Here is a 22,725-nt window from a genome sequence, read left to right as displayed (position 1 = left end):
AGTCCTTTACTTAGCAGACTGAAGAAATATAAAAATAAGTTTACAAAGAAAGCTCATATAATGACAGATGGGGATTACAAAGGAAAAAGTATGTACCTGGAGCCCAACACAATTGAAGAATTAGTAGAACTTCCAAAACAGGGTTAAATGTTTAAGAAGTTTTACATAAATTCTACATAACTATTCTGTCAAAACTGGGCAAACATCCAATGCTACATTCATCCATCTGTAAAAACTCTCACAGGATAAATTGGACTGAAAGTTCAGTGATTGCCAGATCGAAAGATTTCTCTTCACGAAATCTTTTAGAATCCACTAATACACCGCTTACTTTCAGCTGTAATTTTAACCTTAGCTCTGACATGTATTATTTTGACCCCTGTATTAAAAAAATGTTCAGGAACGACCTAAAAGATAAAATCACTGACTTAATTACAAATTAGTTACCTTATATATATTTTTCTATGTATGATATTCATATGTTTAATATAATTTTTTTAAATGTTCATCTTGCAAAAATTGCTATTATTTATCAAAAAAAGAGAATTATTGAGTTGTATTTTCATAACATTTTTGGTGATCAGTCACCTCCTTGTATAATTTTTTAATTGTCCTGTCCCTACTTCTGAACTGTTGAGCCTAATCCTTTGTAAAACTTCTTAAATATTTAACACTGTTTTAGCAGTTCTACTAATTCTTCAATTGTGTTGTATTCCAGGTACATATTTTTTCCTTTGTAATCCCCATCTACCATTTATATGAGCTTTCTTTGTAAACTTATTTTTATATTTCTTCAGTCTGCAAAGTAAAGGACTATAAGCCGAAACGCCTGGAAGCACTCCATTGTTTCTCTTTCCTTCGTGGATTTTGTCTTTATTTATATATATTCATCACTTTCCATGTTTTCGTGATTCAGTTATACATATATATTTATACATGTGTGTATGCTAAATTGATAATATAATACCTGTAAATGAGTGAAACAGGTTTACTAGAAGATTTTTTTTAGAAGCGTTATTTTGTTTAAGAGAAAGTAGTAAATGAAATATAAAAGATTCTGGCACAAGCTCTCTTGGGCAAAGAGGCTGGGGCGTTCAACAGAAAATCAAGTACTAAAGTCATCTTTGGGCATTGTCATTTAAACAAGAAGTCTTGGAATAAAAATACTCTGAGAGATTTTGCTTGATAATCTCATGAGAGAAGAAAAAATAAATTTCAAATACTATGTTTATTGCTTTAGTCTAAAGGACTCGTAGCAGTTGCATCATACTTCCACAAAATCTGCCTCTGATCAGATATAAATACTCTGGAGAGACGTCATACACACCAGTCAGGAAAGGGAATTGGTGAGTACAATAGTTAATGGAACACAAGATTTCCCATAAAACGCTAAGTAGTTGTCATCGTCTGTCTTTGCCTAATTACAAAGATTATCATCCTTTTCCTAGGGCTTCATAACCTGAATGTACAACAGAAAAGTCGAAATATAAAGAGAAGAGAAACATTTCACAATTATAAATTTTCATAGATATTCTGCAAACTTAACCTACTGACGAGGCATGCGGTAACTAGGATAATGACTGTCCAAGAATATACTGATGGTGAGGACACAGAAGCGGACGGACCAAATCAAGATTTTCCTCATCAGTTACCTCTGTGGTACGTGGCAAAGGTTCATCCTCTCCAGGCTTTCTGCGAGCAACAGCGGCTTTAAAAAGTGTGTTGACTAACGTTGATTTCCCTAAGCCACTGCGACCTGATGAGGAAAAACATATTAAGTGGTTTTGAAAAGAAAATATGGAAAAAAATATTTCATGTTTGTTGGACCTGTTACTTAAGAATGCTGAGATCAATGCATATTCCTTTCCTCTGCGTATAGCCATGAGTTAACCAAAACTCAAACAAGGAATACTGTATGTTTATCAGTAAGTACCTACGACCATGAGGTTAAAAGTGTAACCCCTCCTTAATGCTTTTAATCTTGTTTGTTCTTGGACGGTATCTATGCCCACGTAAGTCAAGCCCTCCGGAGGGCTCAGATCCAATACCCCTGCTTGCGGCATCCTGTATACTTTTAATTTTCCACTATTCTTCCACTGGCAGAGGAACGTTCCAGCTTCGAATGAAACAAAGCACTCTTACACAATGGGAATAACTTAAGAAATCGAAATGCTGTGCAGGTCCCAAATATTAATTAGTTTCCAAGAAAAATAAATGCATCAAAATTTCCAGAATTCGATATCACTTCTGAAATCAGGAATTAGGACCTCCCCAGTGTTACTTTAAGACAGTATATAATCCTTGGTTCCAAAAGTCATCACGATCTATCACTAGGTATCGGTGTTTTTAACATCCTGTAGCTTTACGTAGCTACTATCATGATAATGCTGGCATGCTGTGCACGCCCAAGAAAAAGTCTAATGTTCTTGACGGATACATAAGATGTCTTGGCCGTGCGTCATTAGTAGCTGGTGAGTTTGCAGTTGAAACCACGAAGAGTCGTTTGTAGGTAATGATGGAGTTTTTGCAGTTTATGTTAGCGCCCTTCGCTTGTCTTCAGTTCCTGAAAAAAGAGAAAATTATTAGGGTATTTAATTATAGGCCTTTTACAGCATTGCGTCGGGTAATATTACAATAATAGAAAAACAATTATTTGTTCAGTTATTTCATGAGTGTTAGGATGTAAGGGTTTGCTGTTGTGAAAATACAATGTTGATAATATATAATATTTGACAACATCACTTCGAAATAAAATAAACATTCAACATTCAGTAAAAGCTGTTTTTTCGAATACACGATGAAATAATGTCCAACTTGCAAAAGGGATAGTTTAGGAGACTCAGTGTTTAATAAACTTTGAGACTGCATCAACACAAATAAAATGTTAGCCGTGATTCAATAATGTTTCGTTTCGTATGCTGCAAAATCCTTATGATCCTCTACATGAGAGTCAAAGAATTTATAAAAAATCTTGCCAAAATCTCATTCTGAGGAGTGCCATCTTTATAAGTACAAAATAAAATGTTAAGAAGAAAGCGCCTGGGAGCGGCATCTTGGAAATAGTAATAAATTTCGAAGGTTCCATCCAGCCATTCATTCACCCATTCATTCCCAAGTCCTGGTTTTCATCCTATTCAGTCTTTGGCTACCTCAGACTGTTTTTGACTGATGAATTAACCAAGCAATAAAATCTCTCGGTGAACTGAAGGCATATTATGCATTCTCATTATTATGTGTGAAATTGTCGGCGCATTTTGTTATGAATAGTTTCTGTAATATTCTTTCACTTCAGCGGGAGACATAAGTTATCTCAAGTGTTCAAATGGGCGCTCATATTATACCTTATCACTGCCATGCAACACCCTCTGACAGCCTTCATTCTTGATCTTTAATGCGTTCCCAAAAACAAGATCGATGAATGAATATTGCATGTTGCTTCCTCCCAGTGGTTCCTTCTCAGACGCGACTGAGAGATTTGACATGCCCTACTTATATCCTTGTGGCACATAACAGAATCTAAATGAAGGCTCTGATGGCCACTCCTTCCTTGTCAGACATTACACCACTTCACTAAGAATTGTTTTCACACCCTTCTGTTTGCCTACTATATTGCGGTTCTGTGCTGTTCATGCTTTCTCTTCTACTTGAAAGTGGATTTTGCACAGTTGTTTTCTTCCTCTGTGCCGGTTTCGCCTTTTCATGGACAAGCTGTTTTAGAACTCCCCTTGGCTTCCCAAAAACATATCCTGGCGGTGAAATTCTTACTCAGATATTCCATATTACAGTGGAAATATAATTCCCATTTCTACTAGAACATGAGTAATTGTTTCCACTATCATGTTCCCATCTTTTTTTTTTATTTGCCAATATTGCTTCTAAATATCTGGGAAGATGGAATTTTTCTTTCCGTTTTCATGACTTTTGGACTATTCAAAAGATTTATAGTGAATTGCATCGTGAGTCAAGTGTACCTCTAAAGAATCCGATATGTCTATCAAACATTGCAAGTATTCATATTAAAAATGAGGGACCTAAATCCAAACCTTTTAATCACGACTTTGTTAGAGCATTTATTCCTAAATGCGAGGAATTTTTTTTTAAACAATTTCTTCATCCTCCAACAACTCTAATGTAAACATAACAAACACTAACCTTTAAGATGGCTAGGGCTCATTTAATCTGCCTGCCTGTCTATCTGTTTCTCATACCAGTACACAGGTACTGCTCTCTACTTGTGTGCCACAACTACTTCATCGACGATGCTGTCTGTTTATTGTCAATCGCCCGTGTGCATACGGCGTAAGCTCTTATCCAAGAAGATCATCTGTGACGTCTTCTACTTCTCAGTTTCTCCCAAATATCATCCTTATAATACCTTATCTCTTCAGGAATCATGCCTTCCATGTCCTAAAAATCCAGAACCATTGGAACCCGAACGAGAAATGGGTATGTCAGTTTCCGCCCGTTGAAATCAACAATCAAAACTACAGCCCCCCAATAGCAAAGGAAGAGTACCTCTAGGATGAAGAAGTAAACACGTAAGTGCGCTCGAATATAATTCCAGAGTATCAGAAGGGACTTCATCTGTTAGGTTATTCTGGCAAATCTTGAGCTCAAATTTCTTCAAGATGAGAGCTCCCACTGAACACGCTCATTTTGTCTAGTTAGAACACTGTTGTTTCACGTTCTCTTGACTGTTCGGAGCTAATGGATTACGAAACCCTATCTGCCGCTGCAACCTTCTACTGTATACTGTTCTGCTCCAAGGCTGCACCAAGGGAAAATTGTATTTTTACGTTATCTCAACCATGTTTGTGCTTCCTAGGGTTACTCGCGTGTCGAGTATTGGATATCAGTGTTGAAGAACAGCAGTCTCTGATCGGATACTTCTATTCGATCCTTGGATCAGTATAAATATAGTAATGAAAACATTAACGGAGGTCACGTCACAACACTGCAATCTCACACCAGTCCCTTAATCCCTCCGAGTGGCTCATGTGACAGAACTCTGCTTTAGGAAAGAGGAAGGGTACTCAGTTGGCAGGATACGGCGACAAAGTGCTTTGCATTCCACGAGAAGGTGGCCGACTTGTTTATATCAGAATTTTGGACTTGAGTGAATAGAGAAACCACCACTGAAACTTGTTGCTGTTCTGAATAACGAGTTTTCCTTTCTCTTTAAACCTTCCGCTCAGCTTACAGAATCTTTAGAAAATAAACAAGAAACGCTTCAAACATTATCTTAGCTAGTACTAAGATATGTTAAAAAATTTCCCCAAAAAGATCATCAACGAGCAATAATGCGTAAATGAAAAAATTAGTCCACACCAATCAGTCTGGCGAGCAAGAAATTACTTCTAATTGTACTGATTCCCATCAGCTTTCGTGAAAGACCCTCTCCTTCAGTAGCATAAAATTAACCCTCCTCAATTTTCCCTGTAATGCTGATCATTTCTCCAAATAATAATCTCAGCATTGCAGATCAAATGAAAATTGCATTTGTTGCCTATAGCGAGAATCTCTAACTCAAATGCCAATAATAATAAGTGAAAGTCGACTCCTGTGAGTGGCTGAGCTGATGGAGGGTCATCTTGTCTTTCTCTTCACCTTTTGTTTCTTCTCTGATTATTGGCATCAGTAGGGTTTATTATTATTATTATTATTATTATTATTATTATTATTATTATTATTATTATTATTATTATTATTATTAGTAAAGTAAGGGACGAGACGTCAGAAAGGCTAAAATCGCTTTACACAAGAAAACAAAGAAAACCAGGATCATGACAAAAGTCGAATATAAAATAATCGCCAAACGGCCTTATTTAATTGCAAACGTGAGCTTGACCGCCCAGCGTTATTCTAAAGAAAGTACATTGAAGATACTTGTAACATATAAATCTTTATACTCGCCTTAGAAATCACTTGATGGCAAAAGTATTACGTTGTTTATCACAGGCAAATATGTATAAATGCATCCACAAACTGAAAAAAAAAACTATTTTTTACATAAATAAACGCTCATAGGCATCCATATGTGCTGACGTGTGTTTATTTCACTTATATTGTACACAAATATTCGTCTATATGCTCTGTATACATACGAAAGTTCATTTCAGTATGGTGTGCAGCTGTCTCTGGCTAGTGGTGCAAAATCTTTCCTCTCCGATGTCAGTCATGATTCTAAAGTGCCTTGTCCTATTTTTAACATTGTAACACGATATGAAACACCTGGAATAGCCAGCGTCTCCTTAGATTTCCTTTTTCTCAATGAAGGAAAACAATCAGACGTGATGTTGATATACACAACTGGATAGGAAGGAAAACGTTACTCTTGTGAAGAGAGCCATACATGTAGTCGAGGACTATGAGAAAAGACAAAGAAAAAGTCTCTAAACTGAAGCGCAAAAGTCGGAATGAGTAAGAAATCCCTGAGCGTTCTTCATGGCGTGCACCCAACTAACAAGCGACCATCAATAAATGATTTCACAAACCAAGACATTACCTCATTTATGGTGGCTGAGCAACACGGCTAAAGGAAATGGGGAGAAGTAATAAAGAAACAAAGAAGAACAAGCGAAACCATAAAAGGAAAATGAGACAATGAACGCTACCCCCAAGACGTGTCATATTGCATTGACGACAAAAGCCGTGACTGTCTCGTCCCCACTCTTTCTCTCCATCCCGATCTCTCTCTCTCTCTCTCTCTCTCTCTCTCTCTCTCTCTCTCTCTCTCTCCAGAATGACGAAGGGAGGGAAAATAAAGGCTCTATAGAGAAATGAGTTTTTAATGACTTGTAGCCCGTTTCCCGCACTCGGCACAAACGAGAAAAAAATACCCGAAAATGAAGAGCATGAAGGAGGTCATTCTGTGTACGATAAAACGTCTGACCTCTAAAAGTCCTCCTGTTTCTGAGAAAGTCATCAGAATTCATAAATCTGGTTTCTGGACAGTTTTTTTTTTTTTTTTGAGGATCTTAATTAAACTGAAACTAAAGTAGTGAAAGTAAAAATGAGTGCACTTCACCAGTTAAGTTATTTTTCACTTAATGATGTTGGATGCTTTTACCTCTATAGCACCAGAGGCAACTGACTGCATGAAAATGAAAATGAAATCATTGAAATAATATTATGGGTTGTCTTTGATAGCAATAACCTTCCAAACTTCCCAGCATGCTCCGAAAAGGAATGAAAAGAAGCGTGTTTTGAACAGCACGCATCACTTTTATCATTCTAATCCAATGATACAATGCAGTAAGCTCTGGTGGTATCCGCGATGCTGTGAGAAGCCTAGAGGAGTCTGGGGGTGACCCGCATTACTGCAAACAGTCTTCAGTACAAGATTATGACATGAACTCACATCGTGGCATTGTGGCCATGGTCATCATATTATTACTCCGTGCGGGTATGTGGCACACAAAGGCATAGGCAAGGCAGTCAAATATCCGCCTTGTCATAGTGTGCCTAATGCCCCATAAGAAAAATCTTTTATTGTAACTTTTAATCCTCAGTGTTTTAAACTGACACAACATTTTAGAAATGCTGAAGAAATAGGATGCAAGACACATTAAATATAAACAAAAGCAGAGGTTCAGTGAAACAGGAATACTACTATTATTATTATTATTATTATTATTATTATTATTATTATTATTATTATTATTATTATTATTATTATTATTATTCAGAAGACGAAACCTAATCATATGGAACAAGCCCACGGGGCCCATTGAATTGAAGTTCAAGCTTTCAAAGAATATGGTATTCATTAGGAAGAAGTAAGAGGAGGTAAAGGGAATAATAATAATAATAATAATAATAATAATAATAATAATAATAATAATAATAATAATAATAATAATAATATATTTTCCTTGACGATTTTCTCAAATCTGTGGCATTTTGTTACTAGTTATTCATTCATCATATTAATGAGGGATAAAAATTTGGTTATTATTCTTTTGTAAAGAAACCTTTACAAAATTGGTTAGCATTATATCGCCAGAACTTACCGAAGTTGGACAAACTACTGATGAGAAAAATACAGCAAGAATTTCAAAGGAATTTGTGTAATGATGAATGTACCTGTTGATTCCTCGAGGTATACATGATTTATCGGTGATGATTTACGCTTACCGTAGTACAAGCAGGAGACTCGATTTAGGTGAGGTAAGCCACAAAATTCTCTGCAAGACGATGTGGATCAAGTCACAAGATTCTGGTGTCTGAGACAAATGTTTCTGGTTTATCAAGTTCTATAAGTCGACCTTCCGAGTGATACGGAAAGTTGCAGAGTTAACTCTGCTGGCTAGGGCCCTAAGGACCAACCAATTCATGTACAGAAGTTCAATTTGATTCTTACTTTTAAAAGTCACACATTTCAGTGACTAGGAATTCTTAAAACCTCTCTTTCTACAGGGAGTAGCCATTAGTTTCCTTGAGGTTGCATATCTCATTCAGATCAATTCAATCTTTGTTCTAGTTTTAGTTGTAGTAGGAACAGAAAGTTTGCTCATGATCGTCACTCACGGCTTGACTGCCTCGTCTAGTTCCCGCCTTCTCCCACCAGCATTAGCCGCTAAACTACAGCCCATTTCAGACAGAAATCTCCGTTAGTTGTCAGAATACAACTTTTTCTATTAAAGAAGAAGTTCCTCTCAATAAAAAATAAAATTATAATTTTTTCCAACTTTTCTACAATGCAGATGGAAAAATAGAAGCCTGAGTTCTCGACAATATTATAAGATCATTGTCTTTCTCAGATTACAGTGACAGCTGAAGAAACTAGTCCGGGTAGGGACACAGAGGCGAAGTGAGTTGCCTGAAGCAACACAGAAAGATAAGAAATGTCAGGAAAACCGTGACCCAAGAATCCACTCGCAAAGGAGCAATTGTCAGGTAAATTAGAAGTTAATCCATTAGCACGGAAGGTTGGCATTTTATGAAGTTCCCCCAACTGACGTTTGAATTCCTGGAAATGCCAGAGAAAATTACCTTAGCATTTAGCAATAGTCATATAGAGCAAAAGGAAATTGTATTACTGTAATTAATTTGGAAGAGAGGATCTCTCTCTCTCTCTCTCTCTCTCTCTCTCTCTCTCTCTCTCTCTCTCTCGTTCGAAATGTCCATAGTTCGACCCTGGGCCTACCGCCACCAGTGGACCCAGTTGTGAATGAATACCAGCCTTGGCTGGGAGCCAAGAAAAGAACATGGGAACAGAAATTTCAGGTCTGAGGATTCGCTCAAGGTTTTCCTGTCGTTTATAACCTTCATTCAGTTGAGATGCAGGTCTATCGCTGCCTTCGTAGTTAAGCCCCTCGCATATTCTGGTTTCGTCCTTTTTGCTTTGTTGCTTTGTTGTGGTCTGGGCTAGAAAAAGAGAATTGGGTGGCCTGTACCAATGGTCTCTGCTCATTATATATATATATATATATATATATATATATATATATATATATATATATATATATATATATATATATATATATATGTATATATGTATGTGTGTGTGTGTGTATGTATGTATGTATGTATGTATGTATGTATGTATGTGTATGTATGTATGTATGTATATATACATAAATATATGCATTTATACAGCATATATAAAAAATATATACTGTATGTGCTTGTGTCTGTGTGAGTAAAAGGCAAGCAAAAAGTATTGAAGTAGGGAATGTGAAGCACATGCTGTTGGTCATGTAAAAAGGTTCATTGCATTATAAACATACATCCATGATGAGAAAACATCGATGGAAGGCTATACCCACACATTTACCTCTTTATATTTGTTTTCAAATACGTGTACACACGTTTACACACGCATACACCCACACACATATATATACTGTATATATATATATATATATGTATATATATGTATACTTATATGTGTCAGTGTACATATGTATATTTATAGTGTATAAAGATAGCAGATAGCCTATTCTGCATATGGAAGCATACATTGTCCTCATATATATATACTGTAGATAGATAGATATAGATATATGTATAAATATTTATGTATATATATATATATATATATATATATATATATATATATATATATGTACAAACATTAGCTACAAATGTCGTTTGATATCCAATTCGCTCTACCTCGGATATAATACCGTAGGAGAATTATAATTGATAAGTGGTTCGTCACCTGGAAGGGTCGAACTGCCGGAACAATGAGAACCAACGACGCTCAGTGACGCCCTAGACCACCCGGCTATCAAGAGAAGTATAAGTTGATACCATGACAGCCGATTTTGTGAATTTGAAACACGTAGCTATATACGAATAAATTTTTATCATATTATCGTGATTTGTACATCAGAGTTGGTATCAACTTATACTCTCTTGATTGGCGAATTTGGTGGGTGGTCCAGGGCGTCACTGAACGTCGTGGTTCTCGTTGTTCCGGCTTTTCGACCCTTCCAGGTGACGAACCACTTATCGGTTATAATTCCCCTTCGTATTATTCCCGAGGTGGAGCGAATTGGATATGAAACGTCATTTGCAGCTCAACGTTTGTGTATATAAAAATCAAAGGTGATGTGATAAAATTCATATATACATACATATATATATATATATATATATATATATATATATATATATATATATATATATATATATATATATATATATATATATATATATATATATATATATAATTTACTATTACTAACTCTTTATTCACATTAGAGTTAATTTGAAGAGGAAAAGAAAAGCTGAAAGTAACAATTGGATGAAAACAGGGGACGATTTCTATACAAAACGGTGTAGGATAAAGTGAATGAGAAAGACTTTTGATACCGAGATTGCTGTACCTGCCAGACTACATAGTATTTATCTTCTATTTAACAAAATATGAAAAATAAATGTCAAATATGCGCCTGATTATTTACAGTACTGTCACGCGCCATATTGATTCCCCATTTCTACTTTCATTTATACATTATTTATATACATACATATATATATATATATATATATACATATATATATAAACACACACACACATACACACACACACTCACACACACACACACATCATGCATTTATTTTTATCGTTAGACCGGGTAGCACTAGAACGTGTTATCATCCTGATTTTCAGCAAGTATTTAAAGGCTGAGGATGGTGGCCCAGTCTCAAGGACGTTCAAGGGGCCTGTTACCGAAGGCGTCTGGCTTTTCTCTATGGTTACCAATCCAATCCAAGTACTTTGGCCGCCACAACGCGATCATAATAACAATTGTCCCGCGTAAAAGTAGAAATGGGAATCAATATGACGCGTGACAGTACTGTAAATAATCAGGCGCATATTTGACATTTATTTTTCATATTTTATTAATCAAAGGACAAATACTAGTAGTTTGGCAGGTCCAGCATCTCGGTATCAAAAGTCTTTCTCATTCACTTTATCCTACACCGTTTTGTATAGAAACCTTCCCCCATTTTCATCCAGTTGTTACTTTCAACTTTTCCTTTCCTCTTCAAATGAACTCTAATGTGAATAAAGAGTCAGTAATAGTAAATTAAATAAAAATATAAAAGTAACGTTTCTAAGCTAAGCTTTCCGCCAGTGGAACGTAAAGAATCAACTCCAAGCCACATAAACTTTATAATTACGAATCAATGAAACATAAAAATAAAATGTAACAGCTGTTATTGAAATAATGTGAAATCACTACTTACGAATCAATGAAACATCAATACAATAGCGATTCGTGAAAAAATGCGAAATCAATACAAGATCATTATTAACACACAAAACGCAAATCATCGCGATCGTCAATATTTGACAACAAAGAAAGATTTTCGGTTTCTGCGGAATTGACCACAAAGGACTGGTAAACCTACGAGTCCAGTGGGAAACTTGAGCACACACTGAGGCGAGGACCTCTGCGTTTTTCTCTTGATGAAAACTAAGAGGGAAACTCATATTTGTCGTAAAAGAGACTGGTTATGTGACATGTCCACTCTTTTGTTATAATGAATGTAAATGAAGACTGAATAGCTAAGCTGCGCTGAACAGCAGAGAATTTCTCAGATGAAGCGTTATGCTATGATCTACTAAAAGAGTTATTGCCCAAAGGATATGTATGAAACCAGGATTTTACCAACATGTTGCGAGAAAAAACTCCTGAGGGCAAACTCAATGATAATTGCTACACTTTCATCCAAACTGACAGGATAATACCCCATTCTCAGTTGAAGTGGTCACTTAGATTACCCTAAAACAAAAGCTTCAGTGACAAGGCATAGTTTGGCATTTGTCTTTTCCCAATTTTACGCTTTTACGAAGATTTCACTCTGATGACAAGTGATCAACGAAGGCCAAGTATCGGCAGTGAAGAGAGCATAAAAGCTAAATCTAATGTATTTCATTATAACTCCAAATCTAACTGAATAATTTAGTCCTCGGAAAGTTGCAAAGGGTCGCTCAGGACCTACATAGAGAAAATGGCAAAACTACACGAAAGTGAAAAAAGCGTGAGATTTGCACCCTTCCACATATTATTATTATTATTATTATTATTATTATTATTATTATTATTATTATTATTATTATTACTCAGAAGATGAATTCTTTCATATGGAACAAGCAAATTCAAGCTTCCAAAGAATATGGTGTTCAATATGAAGAAGTAAGAGGAAGTAACGTGAAATACAGAAAGAAGAGATCCCACTTATTAAATAAAAAAAAAATTAATAAATAGATTAAAAAAGTATTAAAATGCAAGGAGAATAGTATTAGGGTAGTAATGCATTGCATTTTGCGCTCGAACTTCTGAAGTTCCAGATGCATGACATCCTCTGGGAGGCTGTTCCACAGTCCAGCGGTGTGGGGAATAAAGTATAAAAATCTTCTCCTAGACAAAAAATGTGCTATGTAACAGAATCCATGATTGGAGTTGATAAGTCTGCAGAAAAGAAAGGGGAAGAAGAACAGGATCGTCAGAAAGCTAAGCTGGGTAAAACCCCGGCCATTGATCTTCAGTTCAGATACATTCTGTGCTTTCGGGAGTTGTTTATATTTCACCTTGGGATTAATTATCTAGAGATGCAGAAGAGTGTTTAGAAGTATACGCTAAGACATGAATAAAGGAAAATGATCAACTTAACAATTAAAACTATAATGAACGTATACAAGATTATGCCACCAAAATGTGTGGGTTCATATTCGAGAAGATATAATATAAGGAAAAATGAGAGGATAAAAAAACGGATGGAGCAAATGTATCATGGTGCACATATTGTTTTCGGAAAACATACTCTTTATGTCTCTCTTGGAATAAGTGGGATGTATTGGGGACACAAACAATATGGACCTGAAAGACTATTATTCTGGAATTATTCCGTCTACTTACAAAAGAACTGGTTACCTGATTATTCACTAGATGCAGAGATGCAGACAATAGGAGCGAATGGGGATTTCGTGTTGGAGAATAGATCTTTGAATCTCGGTAATTTTTTCGTGAAAGAGCTGTGGACTAAGCACGACATCTAGAGGCAGCCAGCGCGGCTATTAACACCACTGAGAGACGCTCAGTAGGTCACGTCTTTGTCCCAAAATTATATTCGAGTTTCTTCTGCAGGATTTGCTCGAAAATAGATTGCGATCACTTAGGGAGTTGGAAATAACTATTCAAAAATAATCATTAACTTCAACATAACTGTTCGCAGAGGACGGGAGGGTAAATTATGTAAGCAAGTAGAAACACGCATGATATGGTTTAGGTATGACCAGATTTATTCTATAGAAAATGCAATCGGCAACCACTTCTTATTCGTTTTTGATCATGACTTATAATTACTGCTGGGCTTTTGTATTACGTTCATGGGGCTGAGATGTTAATCTGCGGTTAATCCAGCCCAAAAGAACTCTCTTGATACTGGGTTAAATAGGTTTGCAGAATTGAGCTCCGCTTACGCCTGCCATCGGACTCACCATCTCGACTTTCTCCAGTTACCGATATTTTTAACGGTTTTGCATAGTACACGTGAACTTGGCGTTTTCTACGCAGTGCTTTGGTCCAGATGACTTTATTTACCTGGCATGAATCATTATTGAACTGACCTTATAGGAAATGATAAAACTAAATGCACACATGCGCATACATACACATACACGTATGTACAAACACACATTGTATATTGTATATATATGTGTGTGTATTATGAGTGCATATATATATATATATATATATATATATATATATATATATATATATATATATATATATATATATATATATATATATATATATATATATATATATATATATATATATATATATATATATATATATATATATATATATACATATATAATATATATACAGTATATATATATTTATATATAACATATAAATATTTGTGTGTATGTGTATTATGCAAGTGTGTGTATATATATATATATATATATATATATATATATATATATATATATATGTGTGTGTGTGTGTGTGTGTGTGTGTGTGTGTGTGTGTGTGTGTGGTTGTGTGTATAATTCATAGTGTACTTGCTATGATGCTCGCCGCAGTTGTAAGACATGAGGAGTTTTAGTCCCTAATGGGAAGTCTCTTCTATTCAAATGCGTTGTACTTCTTTTGACTTCAATGAATTAACAATCTGTTAGTTTATAAACTGAAGTGGATCGTAGTCTAAGCTGAGAAGGACACTGGGCGAGCGACCTAACACTAACTTATTTTCCTGGAATTGGAAGTTTAACTATTTGCAAGTCTTCTCCTTTTAGTGAGTAAAGTTGTATTATATATACTGTGTATGTATGTATGTATGTATATGTATATATATATATATATATATATATATATATATATATATATATATATATATATATATATATATATATACATATAAATATATACGTGTGCGCCTGTTGTAGTGTTCATATATACTTACATATATACATAAGTATATATGTAAATATGTGTGTGTGTGTGTCTGCATTGGGTGCATATATATATATATATATATATATATATATATATATATATATATATATATATATATATATATATATATATATATATATATATATAAACAATTGTAAGCGTGCGAGCATGAACTGTTGCTTCTGAATCAGTGCATTTTTTAGTTTTTGGCATGAAATTGCATGTAATTATCATGTGTCTTGCACACTGAACATAATTAAACAATGAACCAAGACTTAAAAATGCCGTTTCTTGCAGAAAGGGAAGTCATTTGAAAGACGGCGAACACTATCAGAGCTTATCCGTGAAGTCAGAACAAATACCGCACACAGTATCCCGTCTAACAGGAAGCCTTTATAAAAGAGAGCTGCTAATTAAAGGCTGACAAAGGAAAGTCGTAATGAGATCAGGGAAATGCCAAAACACTTATTGCTTTACGTCTCTTCCCGTCTTCCTCTCCACAGCCCGACCTTCAAAGCTACGCATAAAGATCACTGTCACAAGCAGAAGGTCAGGAAAGGTCATTATGAAAGGTCAGACGCTGGAATCGTTAACATTTAAATTCGAGAGCATCATAAGACGCGTCATAAAATGAACTTTATTGATAACAGACTGTCGCTTGCTAAGATCTGGCGTCGTAAAGGCCGAAGAAGCTTGTAGGGTTTTCTTTTGGGAGATATTTTCATTCAAGGCATAACTCCCCTGAGTGTGCAATCATTCTGTTGCTCCTTGTTAAATGCTTCTCTCTCTCTCTCTCTCTCTCTCTCTCTCTCTTTACCCCTGTGCGTGTGTATGTGAATGATGCCAATTGGTGCTGACTGTTTTTTCATAGGTAGGGTTTATTGAGGAATTGCATGCATCTGAGCTCTCAGTGACACTTTGGCGAGAAGAATAATTTCTTTGCTACTCAGTTGTTAAAACTGAAGAAACTGAAGGACAAGACCTCCTTCAGTAGGACCGTCAGCCTTGAGGTAGAAACATCAGATCTGATGTATGAACAACAGAGTGATCATCTCAACTGCATTTAGTGAATTTATCTTAATACAGGAGCAATTCAGTTTCCACTATTCTGAGTATTCCGATATAAAAATATCGTATATCGATTTGCGACAATTTTCTTTTAAAAAGCCAGTGAATGAATCAATAGGAATATCTGATTTTCATACAAATTAATGGATATAGAGGGATGTTTTATGGTAGCCTACCACAGGAAAGAATACAGGTTGGTTAATATCCTACGTATGAAAATATCACTTCTTACCATTTACACTACAGGAAGAGTGTTGCTTTAGATATTTAACTGTTGTTTCTCTATTTAGCTTTTTATACTTTTGGGATTTAAGAAATGTTATAGTAAAGACCTGAGCTCATATATACATATATATATATATACATATATATATATATATATATATATATATATATATATATATATATATATATATATATATATATAAATTATATATAAATTATATATACATATATATATATATAATATATATATATATATATATATATATATATATATATATATATATATGATAGACAAATGTATAGATGGATAGGTAAATATATATATATATATATATATATATATATATATATATATTTATATCCATCTATACATATATATATATATATATATATATTATATATAATTTCCATATATACATTTGTATATATATATATATATATATATATATATATATATATATATACATTGATAGATAGATAGATAAATAAATACATGTATATATAGATAGATAGATAAATAAATACATATATATATACAGATAGATAGATGAGCACGGAGCTTTACTATAGTCACTTGAATGCAAGCGTTCTTATTTTTGAGAGAGGGATATTCTCGTCTACTAAATATTCTGACACCAGGTTCAGTAGAGACCTTACTTGTTAACATTTTGAGAAAGTCTCCGCATTAAGCATAGTTCTTTTGAATACCGAAGAATGTCTCCTCCAATGACATCGACTCAACAAGCACTTTCTCTTCACGACTGCAGCAACTGAAGGGTTATCGTCTATGGATGCTAGACTTCTATATTGTGGGATTGGCTCCTGTTTTTGTGTATCCTTTGGAACTCTGCCTGTAACGGGAAGTTGCGTCCTGCTTGCAGTGTTTTATGTATTCTATACACTAACCTCTTTAAGGTTCCATATGCACGCACAACACTCATGCATGGAAGATGTGAGCACGTATTACGTTCATTCTTTACCAAGTATTACTTCATTCAGCGAAGCCGACAGTCCTGAAGTTGATAATCACGCGAATGTGATTATTATACATATATCCATAATGGAGGTAATTCAGTGTACATCAATAAATCAAGGATTGCCTTTCTTTTTGCTGTTTTTATAATACTTCTTGCGCGGAATTTTCGACGGAACAAAACTGTTACGACGACATATAAAGCAAAGAAATCGCTATGGCACTGCAACTTACAATGAAAAACACATAACTTGAACACTTAACTTTACTGTTGATATAATAGAACCCTTGAGTTTCGTTGCCTTTTTACAAGACATATCAAGCCACAACCTGGCAAAATTTCAGTGCTAATATGAATTCAGCAACAGCAGGTAACTGTGGGAGAAGCCAACGTGTACACAAGCTCACTAGCTGGTTTGGTATGAGGTCGCTAGAAATATTTGCTTTGTTACATCACTCCTCTTGGTATTGGCGCAAAAGGGATGCAGACATATGAGGTGAGAAAAAGACTTGAAATCTACTGTAGGCTGAACAGAGGTCATCTGACTGTAGTGATGATAATCTCTGATGGAAGCAAAGCGGTATGCGGAACAAACCAGCAAACATTTCCTTTGTTTCACAATACTTCTACTTATCGCCTGTCGTTCGCTTGAAGCCTTCCCTTCACTCACTCTTCTCTGTTTCTTTGTTTAAGGGCAGAATGTACACATCAACCTCAAGCTGGGATGAAGGCACGTGACTGCTTAGATGCCTAGACTCTTGAGAACTTACTGAGAGATGGATACCACCGAAGTAGGTCATTTGTGAAACCTCGTTATCCCTCGTAATAACACGAAAAATAGATTAAATAAAATCAAACAAAATATGTAAAGTCTCTTGTTTTGTCACAACTTCATTTATTTGCTATTACTATGATCGATCTGTATGCCGAAGTATGAAGTGTCAGTCAATTTTTACATAGAAGTGGTTATATGAAGAGGAATTCATCATCACAGCGCTAGGTATCACTAAGAAAACCGAGGGGTGCTGAATAGCCTCACGTCCCTTACCACAACTTTCTCATGTCGTTCTCTTGATCTTGGAAAAATCTTTGCCTCGCAGTTATGAATAGCTGTTTGTTAAAATTAGACACATGTAAGATCTGCGCGCCTCAATACTTACTTCCATTTTAGTTTTCTGTAAAAGAAAACGATTGAGATGGCTTTGTCTGTCACTCCGCACTTCTTCTGTCCACCCTCAGGTCTTAATAACTACTGAGGCTAGAGGGCTGCAAATTGGTATGTCGATCATCCACCCTCCACTCATCAAACATACCAAATTGCAGCCCTGTAACCTCAGTAGTTTTTATATTTAACGCTAAGGTTAGCGTTGGATCGTGCGTCTGGCACCGCTATAGGTGACAGCCGCCGACGTATCTTCACCTGACAGCATCTAGGGAGCAACTGAGCGCTGCCCGGTCGTGGCTGAGAGTTTCAAACTGCAGCACATTAAGAGTTTCATACAGCATTATACGCTGTACAGAAACTCGATTGCGCTGAAGAATTTTGGGCGCATTTTTTACTCGTTTACTCTTATCAATGGATAATGTCTGTTTTAAAATTTAATATTATTCTAGTATTTTTCTAATGTAGCAATGTTTTCCCATAAGGTTAAAAGTAACTGGAGTAGGTTTGTTATAGATTTTGTTGAGGATGGAATCTTGTCTCGTTGTCGTACTTACTGTGGCCGTTTCAGCCCACTTAACCTACATCGCAGTACCATCGTTCATTTGAAGTTTTTATCATAATTATCTCCGTTTATTTTTGTAATCGTCATTATCATCAGTCAAGCTGAAAGGCAGACGGGTGGAGAGAGAGAGAGAGAGAGAGAGAGAGAGAGAGAGAGAGAGAGAGAGAGAGAGAGAGAGAGAAACCTGAGAGTTGGTGCACTGTTTTCTATACTGGAAGATAACTAAGGCTGTTTAGTCATTGCGGTTGAAATTGGTAATATAGTAAAGTTTTGAAATCTTCATGGTTAACGTGGCACTCAAAAAACGGCCCCCGTATTGTAAACGTAAAAGATGCGAAATGTAAGAAATCTACAGTTCACATTCACGGGATATATGAAAAAAGACCAAAAAGTAATAATTTGACATATCGAGTTCCGAATTATTTTGGATACGATTTTATTCGACACACTTTTGGAAAATCGAGTAGAAATGACATGAAGCATTTTTTCTCTCCCATTTTGAGCTTCGAACTCATATCGGGTAGAGATAATACATTCATCGCTTCGACCACTATATTACAAATAATGATAAGAAACCTTATACCCTGTACAAACAGCATTCCAAACCCTTATAAATAAAAATCCAGCGGCATAACCATCACACCTTATCTTAAAAAATGCTCGAAATCAACGGGAAAGTCACGTGTACACACCGATAAGCACATTACGATAGAGAAAATTCTCAATTAAATTTCGTGCACCAATCCATGAAACGACTTTTTCCAAAGATCATTTCATACCTTGAATCGCGGCACATTCTGGCCTCTGCTTCTCGGACGCTGGATGAGAGACGACGGTGGAGGAGGGGCGATTCTCCGAAGGACGCTCTTCAATGAAGATCCCAGGGGGACCATCAACGACTTATGCCTCGACGTTCGAAAAGACCTCCGAAGGATGACTCATGCCCCGTCTCTCCACACAATACCCAACTCATTCATACCCTCCCTCAGAGGCCACACTCCCTCCGCTCACCCTTGCCACCGTCAGTCGTCACTCACTCAGCTCTCTCTCTCTCTCTCTCTCTCTCTCTCTCTCTCTCTCTCTCTCTCTCTCTCTCTCTCTCAGTGATTCATGGGGAAGTGAAATGAAAGTTTGCTTGTAGAGCTATATAGTACATTCAAGACTATTGCTATAAGATTACAATGCGTTTTAAAATCATCCATTAATATTGGTATATACTGTATGTGTTCCTTATTTTACCATGAACCAAATAGTTTCAACTTGAGCAACAAAAAGAGGAAAAGTTCCAGTGAAGTAAAAAGTCTGAGCGAGTTCATTGGGGGAAATCTCAGAACTTGAGATGTGGATCGAAATGTAATATCATCTGTAAGAGTGACAAACGTACTTGACGAAGGTGGAGCAAGTAATGTAATTGAAATAGCCACAATGCCCCCTTAAAACCACAGGGAGTACAGGGATCTTCAGTGGTACAGCTCAAAATAGCCGTAGCATATATTTACTTCCACTCATACTGGAGATATTGCAACAAAACCAAAACTGAAAATATGCGTTCAGGTGCAAAAGGGACACATACAGTATTTATAACCATGTTAGTGCTCACTCACATACACACATATATACATATATATATATATATATATATATATATATATATATATATATATATATATATATATATATATATATATATATATATTATGTATGTATATATATGTATATAAATATATGTGTTTGTGTGTGTTTGTTTACATCATATACATACACACACACACACACACACACACACATATATATATATATATATATATATATATATATATATATATATATATATATATATATATATGCGTGTGTGTGTGTGTGTGTGTGTGTGCTACGAACAAAAAAGACGAAAGGAATAACTAAAATAATGTACATATGATTGTCATCATCATCATACAGGGTTGCGTGACAGTAAAAGGGGGCGACAATGGTTTCAACAGATGATTGGCATAATACTGAGGAAAATAATAATAGCAATAATTGTTGAGGGAGGCACTTTTTTATGGTAAGAGGGAAAGACTCTCGTGTTCGAGATGAGAGAGAAAGAGAGAGACAGACAGACAGAGACAGAGAGGGTGGGGGAGACAAAGGACGAGGTCGAGGAGGAACACTGGTAGCAGACATACCAGCTTTTGAAGGATACCAAATAAGCAACAGGAAGGCTCCCCACCGAGAGCCGATCACCCTCTTGCCTCTTCCATTGCAGTGGCTCCAGTCCCGTGTGTGTGACGAAGCGCTCGTCGGAAAGAGTAAGAGAAAAGGGTTAGAGGTGAATTCTTATCAGAGCATGATGAATAATGTATTTTGGATGCTCCGTGTTTATCATACGAAATCACATCTTCTTCAAATGAGCCCTTCACTATCCGCGTTCGGTGGAATGAGAAAGGTATGAAAATATGACACAGATTTCCATAAAATTCATTGCATGTAATCAGAACATCTTTAACGGCATAGTGTTGTATCGTCTCATAACAAGTAAAAAGAGGTAAGCAACGGGGCATTCTTGATGCTTTGTCTAAAGAGAGTTGTTTCTATTAAACATATAGATATGGTGTGTGTGTGTGTGTGTGTGTGTGTGTGTGTGTGTGTGTGTGTGTGTGTGTGTATTTGTATGGAGGAAGAGGGTGAGAAGGAAGGCGAGCCACGCATTGTATCGGATAATCCTGTTTACAATAAAAAGAAAAATCTCTAGTGATCACAAAAGGTACCTTCTCTGAGGATGTGTCTGTAGTACCGTCACCTGCCTTTCGCTGACCTCGTGATGCATAAGAAAAAGAGACAGTGTCAACCACACAATCTGAACGCACTTGTACGTGATCAGAATATGGGGTCACTTTAGAGTTCAGAAAAAGTCATCTGGTGACTTCTCAGTGTTGAAGGCGAAGCTGTAAACGCAATCACTATTCCAAAAAAGTTTCTCCATAATCATCTTGTAACTCACTCGATTGAGGCACGTCGTTTAGCCCTTACTGACACTTAGTCTTGCTCAGCGTCCTCATAATTCACAGCAGTTCCTTGTTGTTGTATAAAACATGGTGAGGACAGCGCGATGGGTCTTTTGTCATCCGCCGTGAAAGCGTATGAGTAAAGATAGCTTTCAACGTAAAAAAGATGTCCATAGTTCACAAAAATATTCAGTACATAATTCTTCAACAAAAAACGTAATTGTTTAAGACGGACAAATTAAGTGGAACTGTACTAGACAGTTTCTGGTTGCGTCTAGTAACAATTAAAATGCATGACAGAAGTAATGTCACAGTATTGCTCTATTGCGGAGCATGATTGAGCTTATAATTCTCTGTTTGCCCCATATCAGGCAACTAAATACAATGTACAGTAGTTACTATCTCACATTACACTAGAACCAAAGAGAGAGAGAGAGAGAGATAAGGATACGTAAGAGCTCGTTTTTTGTATGATTTCAGTGATCCCCTTTGGCGCTGTATCTGCCACAATATCAACGAAATGTCTGTGGGAAACCTTCTCTCCTTTTTCCTTTTTTTTCCTTTTGTAATAGATATTGAATATTTAGACAGTAGTGCACTAAACTATTTACAGTTATGCAATTTAACGTACAATTTCAATTCCATAACCAACTAGCCTTCGAAAGCACAAACAACACACTTGTAGCCCAACTTTTCACTTTTTCAAAAGGCCTCAGCAGACTAATGCAAAATCTTGAATTCTTTCAACACATTTATCTCAGCATTGGTATATCTTAGAGAATCCACACTTACACGTGAAGAAACAACAGAGTTTAAA

General features: G+C 35.9%; 1 protein-coding gene across 3 annotated transcripts in view; it reads right to left on the bottom strand.

The window, feature by feature from the left end:
- Nucleotides 1–22,725, bottom strand: part of LOC136826815 (septin-9-like) — a 106,106-nt gene that overhangs the window by 17,201 nt on the left and 66,180 nt on the right. For 2 of the 3 annotated variants that reach the window (XM_067084262.1, XM_067084263.1), the window contains exons 2-3: nucleotides 1,934–2,563; nucleotides 1,653–1,756 (exon numbers count right to left, since the gene is read on the bottom strand). The exons of the other annotated variant lie outside the window; for it this stretch is intronic. In XM_067084262.1, coding sequence (XP_066940363.1) covers nucleotides 1,653–1,756; nucleotides 1,934–2,063 — 234 coding nt within the window. In that variant the 5' untranslated portion in view covers nucleotides 2,064–2,563. The remainder of the gene's footprint in view (nucleotides 1–1,652; nucleotides 1,757–1,933; nucleotides 2,564–22,725) is intronic. 3 annotated transcript variants of the gene reach the window in all.

The sequence above is a fragment of the Macrobrachium rosenbergii genome, chromosome 41, assembly GCF_040412425.1.
Source record: "Macrobrachium rosenbergii isolate ZJJX-2024 chromosome 41, ASM4041242v1, whole genome shotgun sequence".
Lineage (NCBI taxonomy): Eukaryota > Metazoa > Arthropoda > Malacostraca > Decapoda > Palaemonidae > Macrobrachium > Macrobrachium rosenbergii.
The sequence above is the reverse complement of the archived record's forward strand: the minus strand, read 5'-3'. Positions and strand labels throughout refer to the sequence as shown.